The sequence below is a fragment of the Dipteris shenzhenensis genome, chromosome 18, assembly GCF_047967505.1.
Source record: "Dipteris shenzhenensis isolate YYH24624 ecotype China chromosome 18, Dip_SZ_1.0, whole genome shotgun sequence".
Classification (NCBI taxonomy): domain Eukaryota; kingdom Viridiplantae; phylum Streptophyta; class Polypodiopsida; order Gleicheniales; family Dipteridaceae; genus Dipteris; species Dipteris shenzhenensis.
The window spans coordinates 4,418,425-4,431,658 of record NC_141613.1 but is presented as its reverse complement, the minus strand read 5'-3'; the positions used below and the strand labels follow the sequence as shown (position 1 = coordinate 4,431,658).

General features: G+C 42.5%; 1 protein-coding gene across 5 annotated transcripts in view; it reads right to left on the bottom strand.

The window, feature by feature from the left end:
• Positions 1 to 12,708, bottom strand: part of LOC147890721 (serine/arginine-rich-splicing factor SR34-like) — a 44,209-nt gene extending 31,501 nt beyond the window's left edge. The window contains exons 1-8 of one of the 5 annotated variants that reach the window (XM_087389265.1): positions 12,423 to 12,708; positions 11,479 to 11,775; positions 11,159 to 11,286; positions 10,926 to 10,991; positions 9,561 to 9,635; positions 5,828 to 5,942; positions 5,623 to 5,669; positions 5,475 to 5,532 (exon numbers count right to left, since the gene is read on the bottom strand). In XM_087389265.1, coding sequence (XP_087245391.1) covers positions 5,475 to 5,532; positions 5,623 to 5,669; positions 5,828 to 5,942; positions 9,561 to 9,635; positions 10,926 to 10,991; positions 11,159 to 11,245 — 448 coding nt within the window. In that variant the 5' untranslated portion in view covers positions 11,246 to 11,286; positions 11,479 to 11,775; positions 12,423 to 12,708. Of the gene's footprint in view, positions 1 to 5,474; positions 5,533 to 5,622; positions 5,670 to 5,827; positions 5,943 to 9,560; positions 9,636 to 10,925; positions 10,992 to 11,158; positions 11,287 to 11,478; positions 11,776 to 11,824; positions 12,387 to 12,422 lie in introns of those variants that run through there. The other 4 variants (XM_087389264.1, XM_087389266.1, XM_087389263.1 and 1 more) reach the window with 4 other exon arrangements.
• Positions 12,709 to 13,234: the final 526 nt, after the last annotated feature.

The following is a 13,234-nucleotide window of genomic DNA, read 5'->3' as shown; positions in this document are numbered from 1 at the left end:
CAGCCAGGACCTGATGAATCAACCCTGGAACAGCCCAAAAGCAACATAGAACATGTCGCCCCACCTAAAAAAGGCCCAAAATCAGCAGCAACTGACAGAAATCAAATCATCTTACTTCCTGCAGCCTATCTGCAACCTGGAAAACAACAAAAACGAATTGATCTAGAGGCTCTTGGCACAAAAACGAATTTCTTTTTTGTGCTTCTGGCAAGCCCTAGCAGCCCACAGACTTCCCTGGTAGTCAAAAATCAGCAAGGCGATGTGATGGAATAGCCCTAAAGCACTTTCACAGCCTTTGACTTGCCTCCTTGTTCTTATGTGGTCCTGAAGACAGCCCTAAAAGCAAATTTCAACTTTGCTGCTTGCTTTTTGGCCTCCTGCATGCCAAACAGATGTCCTGTGGTGATTCTAGAGTCACGTGCCGAAAATAGCAATTTTTAATTGCACCCCTCTGTTGCACACTGGTCCTAGGAATTAATTGCTAATAATTGGCCTGCACATTCACAATTCCAGGGGCCCACTAGGAACTTTAATTCCCCAAGTCCCGCACACTTGGCCAGACTTCCGTGCCCCACAGGCCCAAGGCAGTCACACGTAAATTACGGGAGTCACCAATCAAATTCCCATAAATTCACGTCCCCGTGAAATACCCCCCTCTTGAAAGTCCACGATTGCCTGCAAACAAAAACAACAGCAAAAGAAAAAGAAAATAGCAAAAATAAAAGCCAAAATTGAAAGGACAACAAACAATGCTACCAAAAATCAACTAGGTCTGGAGGATGAGGAGTTGCCATTCCTGAGCTTCCGCCTCAGCCCCCTCCTGTCTCCTTCTGCCTTAGCCTCCACCCTTTCACCTCCTTGCCTCCCCCCTCCTCCTTCCGCCTCCTTCCCCCTTCCTCTCCATCCCGCCTCCTTTCTCCTCTTACCCCACCTCCACCACGCCTTCTCCTTCCACCCACCCCGCCTCCTCCCTCCTACAGTCCGATCCCGCTCCTCCTCGCCTCCCTTCCGCCGCCTCCCCGTCTCCTCCCGCCTCCATCCGGCTCTCCCCTCCGCCCTCACCTCGCCTCTTTTGCCCCCGTCCCGTCCCGCCTCAGACCCTCTTCCTCCACCTCGCCTCCCACCATCCCCTCTTCGCCTTGCTCCTTTGTGAGGGCTCTCCTTCTCCATTGGCAGCCAACTGTAGGGGTGTGTAGCATTATGCCCACTCCCCCCTCAGCTAGCCCTTAGGTTTTTTCCGTCCTTTCCTCGGGCAGCGATGAGCGATTTGCTTGTCTTGGAGAAATAATTTCTTAGTGGTGACCCTTGGTCTGGCCAGAGGGGCTCTATGGCAGCTCCCTCGAATCCCACAACCATTAAGCCCCAACCGACAAGCAACATGTGAAGCATGCAGTTCGGTAACTTCATGACCAAGCAAAATAGTTGGTCTTATACCCACGAGGAGACAGGTGAGAAATTGGATTTAGGTGAGTCTAGCACTAGAAGGGGACCATATCCAAGAGGTCACCATCTATTGAAGAGATGTTTTCCTCATCCAATTGAGCTCTCTTGCTACCGCCTTGACACTTGTGGAGCAGAGCCCCATTCTCCTTAGCCCGCATCTCATATACCTCTTCCTTTGGTACCATGGCTTCACAATGGGAGACATGGACACGACACACCATGTTCCCCGATTCCCAATGAGACTCCCCTCCCCAGAGCTTCCAAAGGAGTACAGAGCCATCCTTCCCTCCATTGGCAGAACGTTTGGCACGGTGGTAGAGTCCCCGCAACATTCGGCAGTTTCAGTGGTCGTAGACGACGGGGTTCCCAGGATCAAATTGGTCGTTGAGAGCCAAGAGTCTCTCCCAGAGTCCATCCTCTTCGAGACCCTCGCCAACCTCGCAGGACAAGCAGAGTAACCATGCTGGTTATGTTCCTGCAAGGCCACTATATGAGGCTGCAATCTATTGACATCTGCCCATATGATATTCCATTTGCACAGCTCACAACCCTTGTACATTATATGTCAAACACTGTAGTTTGGACAGCATATTTAAAGATTTACCAAGTATGTACATTCTAAAGAAATCAAGACTGCATATGAACCTCAAGATCTAAAGCATAATCCCTAGGGGCCTGGCAACAAAAGAGCCGCTTAACAATGTGCGGCTACCAGACTTTTCAGCTGGAGTGTGCCTGTGGATGAAGTACCCGTCCATATGCAAAGTGAAAGTAGCCTCCTTGGAAACAATTTTCCTCGGGGTTTGCCAACCTTATTCAAGACTTTTCCTTTGCTTTAGAAGAACAGTAGAGGACATTTGGGCATTACCATTGATTGTAGAGGTGACTTTAGCTTTTCCGTTATCTTGAACTATAAGAGCTTGTTTATTCATTTTATTTTTTGAGCCCAGAAGTCCCAAGGGCGTCCTTGTTTTGCACAGGCACAGGCGCAAGCATTGCATCTAGAGGCATCTTGTGCAAGGCTAGCAGACTTTGCGATGCCATGTGCACTGCCCATTGCCACATTATTGACTGTCACAAAGTAGGATTCAGGTGTGGGGACATCCGTGTCCCACAAAAACGATTAGAGTTGCCATGCACCCTGGGAGCACATACCACTTTTCCCAAAGATACTGCAATTTTAAGCAAAAGCCTTTCAAGGCATTGGAGAAAATCCACAGCTTCTACCCATATTGGGCAACAATGCCTAATGAGTGACGGATAGTCCCGTGTAGGAGACCATGGCAATACATGGACCATTCGCTGCCCATAATATGGAGAAAGTTCCAAAAGCATCTGCTTGTGCTGTTCATTTGTCATGATGACCTCAAAAAAACCTGTAGTAGCATAGCGCACTTTTTGAACAAAAGGTCAACCAATGTCCAACATCTGCAGCCACAAGCATTCCATCCGGGAAGAAGATAATAACTGCATTTCTAGCATACTTATCACATCCACATCAACCATGATGCCCACGTTAGGGGTAGGCTCTTTCCAATCTTTATGAATGTCTTTGTATCCCTCCGGCATAACCTCATAAACCAGTTGTGCCTCATGAGAGAAATTTTTAGAGTCATGCTGACCCATGGCATGCTTAAGCTTCTTCTTTTGAGTCTGCCCTTCTTTATTGTAAGTTGTGTCAGACCAAGAATTAGCCATTCGAATATAAAAGTCCCCTACCAAACTGAAAGTGGTAGCTGGAAAAGGAAAGCTAATTACAGCCGACAGCAGGGAAAAGTCCCCAAGAAACGAAAGACTTACAACGCAAGGCACCACACAGGATGATGAATTAGGAGCTCAATGCATACACACGCGCAGAGCTACGCACACACGCAGTGAGAAATGGGCAAAAGACGCAGAAGCTGGCGATGAAAAGCATAAAGGTGCAGCAGAGAACAGAGTTTTGGGCCCATGAAGGAAGCGCGACAGCAGCAAGGACGCCTGCACTCTGGTAGTGGCTGAGCTGCAAATCCTAGAAATGGCAGGCTTGAAGGACAAGTGCTCTAAGAAGGCTTCGCAGCAGAGAGACCAGTCGCTCGATGTGACACTTGCTGCACAAGGGCTACAGACAAACACCATACAGCAAGAAAGAGATGAATTGAAAGGCATGCCTACAGCAGAGGATCTTTTGTGGCATTCGAACAGGCTGAAGGAGATCACGGAGGGGGGGAGCCATGAACACGTTAGAAGGAGCTGCAGGTCGCCATAGCTCTCCACCACACACCACACACACATATGTAGTTTATTTCTTTTGTGAATAAATATTATGTGAAACAAGAGTGGACAAGTGCACGTGGGCATTGCCTCCTACTATAGTGATAAAGCAATTGCTTTTGCAATCGATTTTTTAAAGGAGTTGGACTATGAAAATGCAATTTTTGTAATAAATGGCATTTCGAAACACATAACTTAGCTTTAAAAAATTTTAATTACAAGTGAAAATTCACAAAAGAGTTTCAATCCTCCACTATAGCAATAAAGTTATTAAATGAACGAATATTTGAACGCTTTTGAAAAATTTGCATTCTCACACTTCAGTTTTGACTAAATATATTCTTTCATTTCTACGCGAATGACAGAATAATTCTTACACTTGTGCTTGTGAAAGATGTTATATTATTACTTGCGCATGTAAATGAATAAAATTATTCTTACATGTATGCATGTGAATGAATTTCATTTGCATATGCAAATGAATAAATGAATACATTTGAAAATTCTAATCCGTGTGTCCATTGGCAAGCTAGGCTATTGATGTCTCCCAAGGTCTTGGCACGTTTTTAAAGTAGCATTAAAAATATGCTTTTCATTCTAGCCTTTGGCTAGGATTTGTCATAATAGCCTTTGCAAGCATATAGGTCTTGATATCATCTCCTTGCCCTAACTACGGCTATGACCATTTCCTACCTTTGCCTAGGATACAGCCATTACATGTCCTAATATGGATCATGCCTTACTTTTAGCAATATGATGAACTAAAGCTTATATGTTACTCTTCTGATCTGGTGCATTAATGCAATAGAACTGCATTAATGCACCAAATCTTCGTATATTTGCCTAACTAGTTGAACACAAAAAGTTAATGTGCTTTACAAGAAGAAACTTAGATCCAAGGGATGCACCTTCACATTGACCAAAGCTTTAAGAGTATGAATATTGTCACAAGTCCATGTGGATGAAACATGACAGAAGTATTACTTGATATTCTTAGCTCGAAATTGGTTTTACACAGTGACCTAAGATAATGTAGGATCACATGCTAGAATAGAACAAAGACGCTTACTAGCGTTGTTCAAGTTGCTAACCACGTGGAAGGCTATTAGGGCAATCTCTTCATAGCAATGTGTCAAGATTACACATCTATATGGAACATTTGCATTTGGCCGATATTATACTTGCATCTAGTAAGCAAGAAATGAAGTTGCTACTCAAATGCATAATAGGCGATTCCCTTGTATCATGGGAGATTCTACTTACAAAACTAATATCGTTCACGGAGAAGACCTATCACTAGTAAATAAACTTCCATTCCAAGGCTACACATCTTTTAGAACGCTATAAAGAAAGTGAAGCATTTGCCCATATCCACAAAGCTTGTTGCTATAGAGCAAGCCAACTATACGGATTATTAAGCATAATATCAGAGCCTTATAGCTCAAAACCATTGGAGCTTGTAAAAGTGGAGGGCATTTCTCGCATAGCACCTTGCAGAAATGCTAGCTTCCATTCCAAGGCTATAGGCTTTTTAAGCTACAAAAAAAGAATTGATGTATTTGGCCAAATCTGCAAAGCCCTTTGCTATTGAGCGAACCAACTATGTGTGTTATTAAGCGTAATATCAAAGCCTCACAACTCAAAACCAATGGCTTGTGAAAAGAAGCTTCCCACAATGGACAATCCAAAAGCAATAAATTCAAATATTTTGCAAACCTTACTCTATACCCAAAAGCAAGACTAACCGTACAAGCAATGCATTATAAAAGAAGATTTACCCCCACCATCGCGGAAGACTTGAGCAAAACACACGTCACCAGCACGGCGCATGTGATCCTACAAGAACAAAGAAGCCCTTACAAGACTGTAAGAAGCAATCCTAAATTGTATTATACCAATGATGCACAAACTCTTAAAGGGGCACACCTTTAGGTCTTGCCATGATGCTGATGATGGCAATCCACTCACAATAACTAGACAAGATAACATAACAAAGGAACCAATTAAATGGCTTGAAATGTGATAATAGAAACATCAATGTAAAACAAAGGACAGAATTGAGAAACATTTGTAGCATCTACAAGAAAGCGCTGAGATAACAGTTGTAAAATCCAAAATAACAAACATATACCCCTATATTCTGAGCGCCTTGAAACACCACCAACTCGACCACCACTACTACCATTGTGGCTACTATACCGATCTGCAGAGGAAGATTGGCCTTGACCACCATGGGCAAGCTCAACCTGAACAAGCAAGAATCAATAATCTTAAAGAAATAGAACCTTTCAAGATAAGCAAAAAGCATTCATATCATTAAGACATGATTACATTGAATCTACAAAACAAGAATCCAATATCCAAGCTTTAGAACGCCTGCTATAAATGAACATAGGAGGCACAAGTTGCCTTAGAAACGTAACTTAGTATTATGTCTGAGTTGAGAAGTGAGTTGGTTCTCAAAATAATAATCATAAAACAAGTACAAAAATGTAGCTCTGAAGAGAGGCAACCAAGATAAAATGGCCATAATGACCAAAAGGTCCAATTAAACTTGGTCTTTCTTTGAGAACGTAGCCTAATGTCAATATGCTAATTAGCACCTGTTCTACCATTAATAGGATTCACTTTTAATGATAGTTAGCACCTATTTTATGATAGTCAGCATTGAGCTTTAAAGATAGTTTGCACCTATTTTATGATAGTCAACATTGAGCTTTAAAGATAGTTTGCACCTATTTTATGTTTGTTAGCTTTCAGCTTTGTGATAGTTACTACCTGTTTCATGGTAGCTAGCACCTATTTTATGGTAGTTAGCCTTCACTGTGTTCATGATTTTTAGCACTTGTTTTATGATAGTGAACCTATTAGTTTTATGACAGTTAGCATCCAGTTTAATGAAACTAAGCACCTATTTTAGGATCGTTAGCATTCAGTTTCATGATAGTCCTATTTTATGATGCTTAGCATTTTATTTTATGATAATTAGCCTAATGTCAGTATGCTAATACTTGTTATATAATTATTAGCATTCACTTTTAATTATAGTTAGCACCTATTTTATGATAGTCAACATTTAGCTTTAAAGATAGTTTGCACCTATTCTATGATGGTTAGCCTTCAGCTTTGTGATAGTTGTACTACCTATTTCATGGTAGGTAGCACGTATTTTATGGTAGTTAGCCTTCACTATGTTACTTGTTTTATGATAGTGAACCTATTAGTTTTATGACAGTTAGCATTTAGTTTTATGATAGTAAGCACCTATTTTATGATCATTAGCATTCAATTTTATGATAGTTACCTCCAACTTTATGATAGTTTGCACACTGTTTTATAATAATCAGTGCCTCTTTGATAACAGTTAGCACGAAGCCCAATTTATCAAAAGAAATTCGTAAATAGGGCATCCATATTCACTCATTTAGCTATGGACAGATTTTAAAGAAAGCTTTTAGACATATCCAACTATTTGTGAGATATTCTATTAACATTAGGTGCATCAACCCTAGAGCCACCTAGTTAACACCTTCACAAAGCAAGGGGGATAAAAAGTTGCTCACTAGTTGTTGGAGATATCATAGCCAAAGAGTGTGTTAGTGTGATGTGTAGTACTGGAGTTCTGGTACTAGTTCACATGTGTGAGTTATGTGTGAGTGCCACATGTCACTCTGGGAGTTATCCCATATACACGTGGTACATGTGTGTGTGTGCTCAGCCTATATAAGGCTTGTACTTCACTTATCATGTCATACTTGATGAATGAATGAAAGCCTTCTTCATGTCTTCATTTGAGTATCATTTCCACACACCCTAACCCTCTCTCTCTCTCTCTCTCCACCCACCATGTTTCTAACATGGTATTAGAGCAGGTTCACCCTGCCATAACTGCCACGTCATCCTAGACCTAACCCTAATTCTGTTCTAGCTTTTATTTCTGCAGCCGCCTCAATCCTACTCCAGCCCTGCTCATTTTCGCCTCTATCCTGCAGTCATTTGCCTTCCTTACAAGCTTATGAGTGCTAGACTCTACAAGCAGCTTGTTGACAAGCCTTATGTATGATACAATAACCATGCTCGACATATTTAGTTTAGGAACAGCCAAGGGAGTTAAAATTGTAGAGCTACCATGAATATTTTGAGCTGTCCTAAGGGTGCCTATACATCAGATGTGCAAACATGGTATTACTGATGCAGATTGGGAGAGGATCGGTAGCGAGAGGAGATCTACAACAGATAACATGATTTCATTTGGTCTGCTGCAGTAACTTGGAGTGGAAAGAAGGGGAAAAGAAACTTGTAGAAAGAAGCAACAAAAAGCTGCATTGTCATCTACTGAAGCAACAGTGAGCATGGCAGTATGTGAAGGCACATGATTGAGGCTTCCATCCAGGAAAGACGGGGTGTTACAAAATGACAGTGCAGCTATGTTTTGTGATAACAAACTTTAGAATGCTCCATACCAGGACATGGTACATTGAAGTGCAATAACATATTCGAAGTACACTGATCCTGTCAAAAAAAAGGTGCCAACACAGAAAGTGGATCTTATATTTTACACTGAAACCAGTACATAGCTTATATCTGACAAAGCCTTTGGAAGGCAAGGAGTTTGAATTGTGCGGTGACATGCATGGAACAACATCAACAAGTTGACAGACTCCTTTTTCTAGCCACAAGCCCTCTCTATGGTTAGCAAAGTGTTCAGACACTGACACTTGGGGAAAATTTACAGAAACATGCAGAGACATGCAGCAACAAGATGTGGCCTGATGAACCAACCAACAAACCATTTACCATGGATGAGAAGCACTTTTATAAGCAGCAGCCATCAACAAACAGAAAGAGCTTGGACTTTTAGCTTGGAAAAGAGGAACTTAATAAATGGTTTTTAATCTTCACAAGCTTGAGCCTCAATGTTTAATAAATGGTTTTTAATCCTCATAAGCTTGAGCCTCAATGTTTCGCATTCAACTTCTCCCTGACATAAAACCAAGCTCTCTGAATTACCAGGTCAAAAAGGAGCCATAGAACTAAATACACATTTCAATATTTTGTTGTCTACAGAACCACCACATCTAAATGCATTTTAAGTTGTGGGTCATGTGAACGGGACAGATGTGAATGCTGTAGTACCCTTTGAGCAGACAAATGTGGCAAAGCATAGGAACCAAGTTCCAACCAGTAAATCATACTAGTGTCTCCGACTTTACAGACAAATAATAATTTCCTTCTTAATCCTAGGCAGGCTGGTCAACCAGCCCCTAAGGTCCTTCAAAGTACGTCAGCCAGGTTGTGCTATTTAGCCTCCTCCCCTTGCCCACTGCTCTTCTAAGGATAGTCATTATAAGGACCTCACACCCAATGCTTTCCTTGTTTGATATGCTCCAGCCAAAGACCGATGCAGCCCCTTTCTGGCACTCTCCTCTCAATCTAATTTGATGTAGCTACAAAATTTACTACTGAGGCCTGTTACATACTCACCAGGCATGTCTTACCCAAGTAAGCAACGTCTATTTTTTCCTCTGTGTTTTGAAAGGCTCAAGAGATTCATACAATCTTGATTTCACAAATGTCCAATTTCGAATAACCTAATCATGAACCCACACTTTGAGACGGTGACTGCATAGAAGTTCCTTCATGGCTAGGCTAAGGACAGTTTGCCCACAGAAACCACAAATCATAAATCTCTTAAGTTAGCATATGGAAAGTTCCTGGCAGCATCTCTGAATCTCATAATGATCACAGTTTCCAAACACATCATTAAAGCTATGAGCTTCAAAAGTGCAAACTCTTTCTTCCCAAATCCCTTCACTTATGACAAAATTTGCCTCGTCAAAAAACTATGAAGTGCATAATAGTACCCTTAAACGATGGCCATCAAAATCATAGCCATCACGTCCTCTAATTGCATCCTCCGCATCTCGTGCATCTTCAAACTGTAAGATACATGAACTCATATTTAGATGATCACTATACACACCAAAACAAATGCAAAAAATTATATACACAAGTGCACACATGCACACCTTATACGTTCAAACAGAACCATACTGGTCCCTTAATTTGACTAGAATAAAGGCAACCTCAACTTAACATAACCTTAAAAGTGAAAACATTTAAGAAACAAAGACCCACACGGGGGGGGGGGGATCATGCTGAGTTCTCAGTCCATAGAAGAGTCTCTTGTAATCGGTAAAAAACCATTGTGATGGTGCGCTGTGGATGTTTGCTTGTATAGTACAAAGTTTTTGTGGTCACAAGGTTGATGTTGATTATTTCTGTCATGTAATATCGAGACATTGTTAGGGCTGAAAGTATCGCAGACTTGGAGTTCAACGTCTCAGGTGGTCACTCACATTTTTATATGTGGTGTCAGAGCAGGTTTCTGAGTGTCGGCTGAGTAAGAGACCATGTCATCAAGCTCTTGTCGAGCAGATTGATCCAAGATTTCCGATCAAGAGAGACCTTGAGGCAGCTGTAAAATCTGAGAAGTCTGAAAAGAATTGGATTTCTGAGATTATAGGAGGTTCGTGAATTGATTTCAGCAACAAAAAACAGCAGAAAACACTGAGCAGCAGTGAGGCGTCGAGAACAGTCATTTGGAAGAATCGACAGCTTTCATGGATTTCCCCACTTTTCATTGAGGATGGTAGATTTCATCTCTGGTAGATGAGTTGGATCTTCTTTATAGCAGGTTCAGGAATTATGAAATTGGATTCTTGACCATGCCATATCCATTCAATGCTCAGGCTGGTGCAGACATTATTGTTGCATATGGGGCCCACGACTCACCCCAGCCCTCATGGCTGGCCCCCATGGCTGGGCCTATGAGGCTGCTCGTGGGACAGCTAGATCATATGTGAATCTGCTGCCCACATGCAGGCAATACTTGCCTCCTCTGTCAACTTCATGATGCCTATGCAGCAATCTGACATACCAAATTCATACAAAGGGGATTGCAGAAGCCAGAAATTCAGCAAGCACCCCCAAAAATGCCAAACAGCCAACCAAGAACAACAAGGAGGCAAACGAAAAAACAAAGAATTGTGTTGTGCACCTGAAGCTAATGAAGGGGGCTACCTTAAATGAGAATTTATGAAAAGTAGCACCATGATGGCACAAGATTTTTGAACCAGTGCCGTGTGAAAATGGCACCTTATTAAGACCTTGCAAAGTGGAGTTTTAGATCAGGAATAAAAGGGTCTTTTATTAGGCAAAGTTAATACCTCAATAAAGCAATAACCTGGAGGACGAGGTCGCAACTTCAGATCAACGTCCACAATAGGCCCATACTGGAGTTGGAAAGGTAAAGAATGTTAGCAAACAGGACACCTGGAAGGGACAAACTAGGCCTAAGCTTGGAAGGGACAAACCCTAAGCTTTCAAGTAAAACTCCACCACAAACAGCACTTCACAACTTTTCTTGTGGAAAGAAAACTGATATTAGAAAAATGGTAACCTTCAAGAAAAGATCTTCAATCTCTCGCTCGCGTACATCTCCAGGGAGGTTGCCAACATATATGGTACGACTTGCACGACTGCTCATGATTGTCAATGCAGGGACAACCTCCAACTTCAAAAATCAAACTGCAAGAAACAGTTTGTAAAGTAAGCATGAATTGACAAAACGCTACGACATATTGACAGGCGAACCCCACGATTTAAAATATATGGTATTCTTTCATATGATCAAGCACAAATCCAATGAAACACCACATAAGAGGGCTTCTCAATCATCAGCAGACAGCGTTGGCTGGAGCCGTATGCTACGAGGCAAACCAAGAGAAATTTCTTTGGTCCGAGAGAAGCCCCACGAGCTCCATTGCTCCCTCCTTTGCTCCAAAAAGCTCCTCAAGCATGAAGTAAATCAAGCATACTGTAGTCTGGAGTTCCTTTCTGGCTCCTGTTCAGGTATATGAGTGCTCCCTCCCTGAAGGTCATATATTGACCCAACATACAGCCTTGCCTTCTCCCTCCCTCTCACTCTCGAGTCTCAACCTATAACATGCCGAAAGGCTCCTGTTCTTGTCCAAGCTCCATGCATCTATTCATAAACAAAGGTTGTGTCATTTACACCTGCGCAGGAGCAAACCTTTTTACCAGGCTATGTCTCTTTTCAACTTACCATTAACGTGAGCAAGGCCTCAGAACGTCATTGCACATTTCCAAAGAGAACTCGGACACTCTGTGCGCTTGTCTTACGGCCAAGACTCGCACTATACGAAGAGAAAACCAAACAGTATCCAGAGCATTTCCACAGGACATCCTGAGGGAACAACTTAAGAATCAACAACTCCGAAGCATTCAACCAGCCTCAATCATCTAAACTAGTCTGAAGCCAAGATTACCGATCACATATCTGCATTGCAGATACCATTGAGTGTACAACCCAAAACAACATATCGGGTCTCTTTTCAAACAAAAATCATACAAGGTCAATTGCATGGTGGAGATGGAGGACAGCCAGCCTTCAAAAGTAAAGCACCAATCAGGCCTGCTCCTACGAGAAATTGGCGCCGGAGGCAAGCCGATGGGCTGAATTGAAGTTCTCGCTACAAGCCATAACGTCGAAAGGGAGTGATCTTGCACTTTTGCTTCTTCGTGAAACAGAGTTGCGCAGCTCAAGCGAGACTGAGCGACGCGAACAGAAAACAACTCCCTCGAAGAGTGACATCGCTGTCTCTCCGGCGACGTGCGAGAAAGATGAAAAGAAGCACGCAAACCTGGGGAAAAGCTAGGGAAGACGTGAATGAAGAATGCGTCTTCCCTGTTAGATTTTCTTCTTCTGGGGGCCTGAGAAGGCGCGCTGCCCTCCACGAAAGCTGATGCTGCTGCGCGCCCTAAAGTCGTTTTGCTGCTGGTGCTGCTGCTGCTCCTTCTCGTCCTCCTGGAAGATATTACTAACAAGCGGGAAGAAGCGAGTGGTGGCAATCACAATTTGCCAAGGTACCTCTACTTACTTGGTTCATACACCTGAGGCCAGCTTCACACCACCCGGCCCCAAGGGAGTTTGAGGGACTAGTAACCAACAGTTATTCTCTTCTCTGGCCAAGGGTGCTCTTGTGTGTCTCCATTGCCAAGGGTGCTCTTGTGTGTGTCCAGTTGGGCCAGTGCCGCACACCTTTCCCTTTCCTCCCCCCCCCCCAGGCCTCACACATTATGAACTAGGATGCGGTAGGTCGCCTAAGGGGAATGAATGAAGAGATTAATCTATAATATGTTGATTATAAATTAACGATGAAGAAAGGATGACAGGCTGGTGTTTGGAAAATACCTGAGGCCCAACCAAATGGCATGTGTTTTTAAGCATTCCCTTCTTGCCGAACACCTCGGCACACAAATAGAAAAAGAAGAATTTAGAATATGCAAAACCAAAAGAAAGCACAGAACTTGAAATGGAAAAAAAAAAATATATATATATATATATATATATATCTTTTGGTTTTGCATATTCTAAATATAACCAGACATAGTGTGGCCGGGGAGGTGGCACGCTTCCTTCCCCAAATAGTTATAATCCGAGGAAACGGGCCCT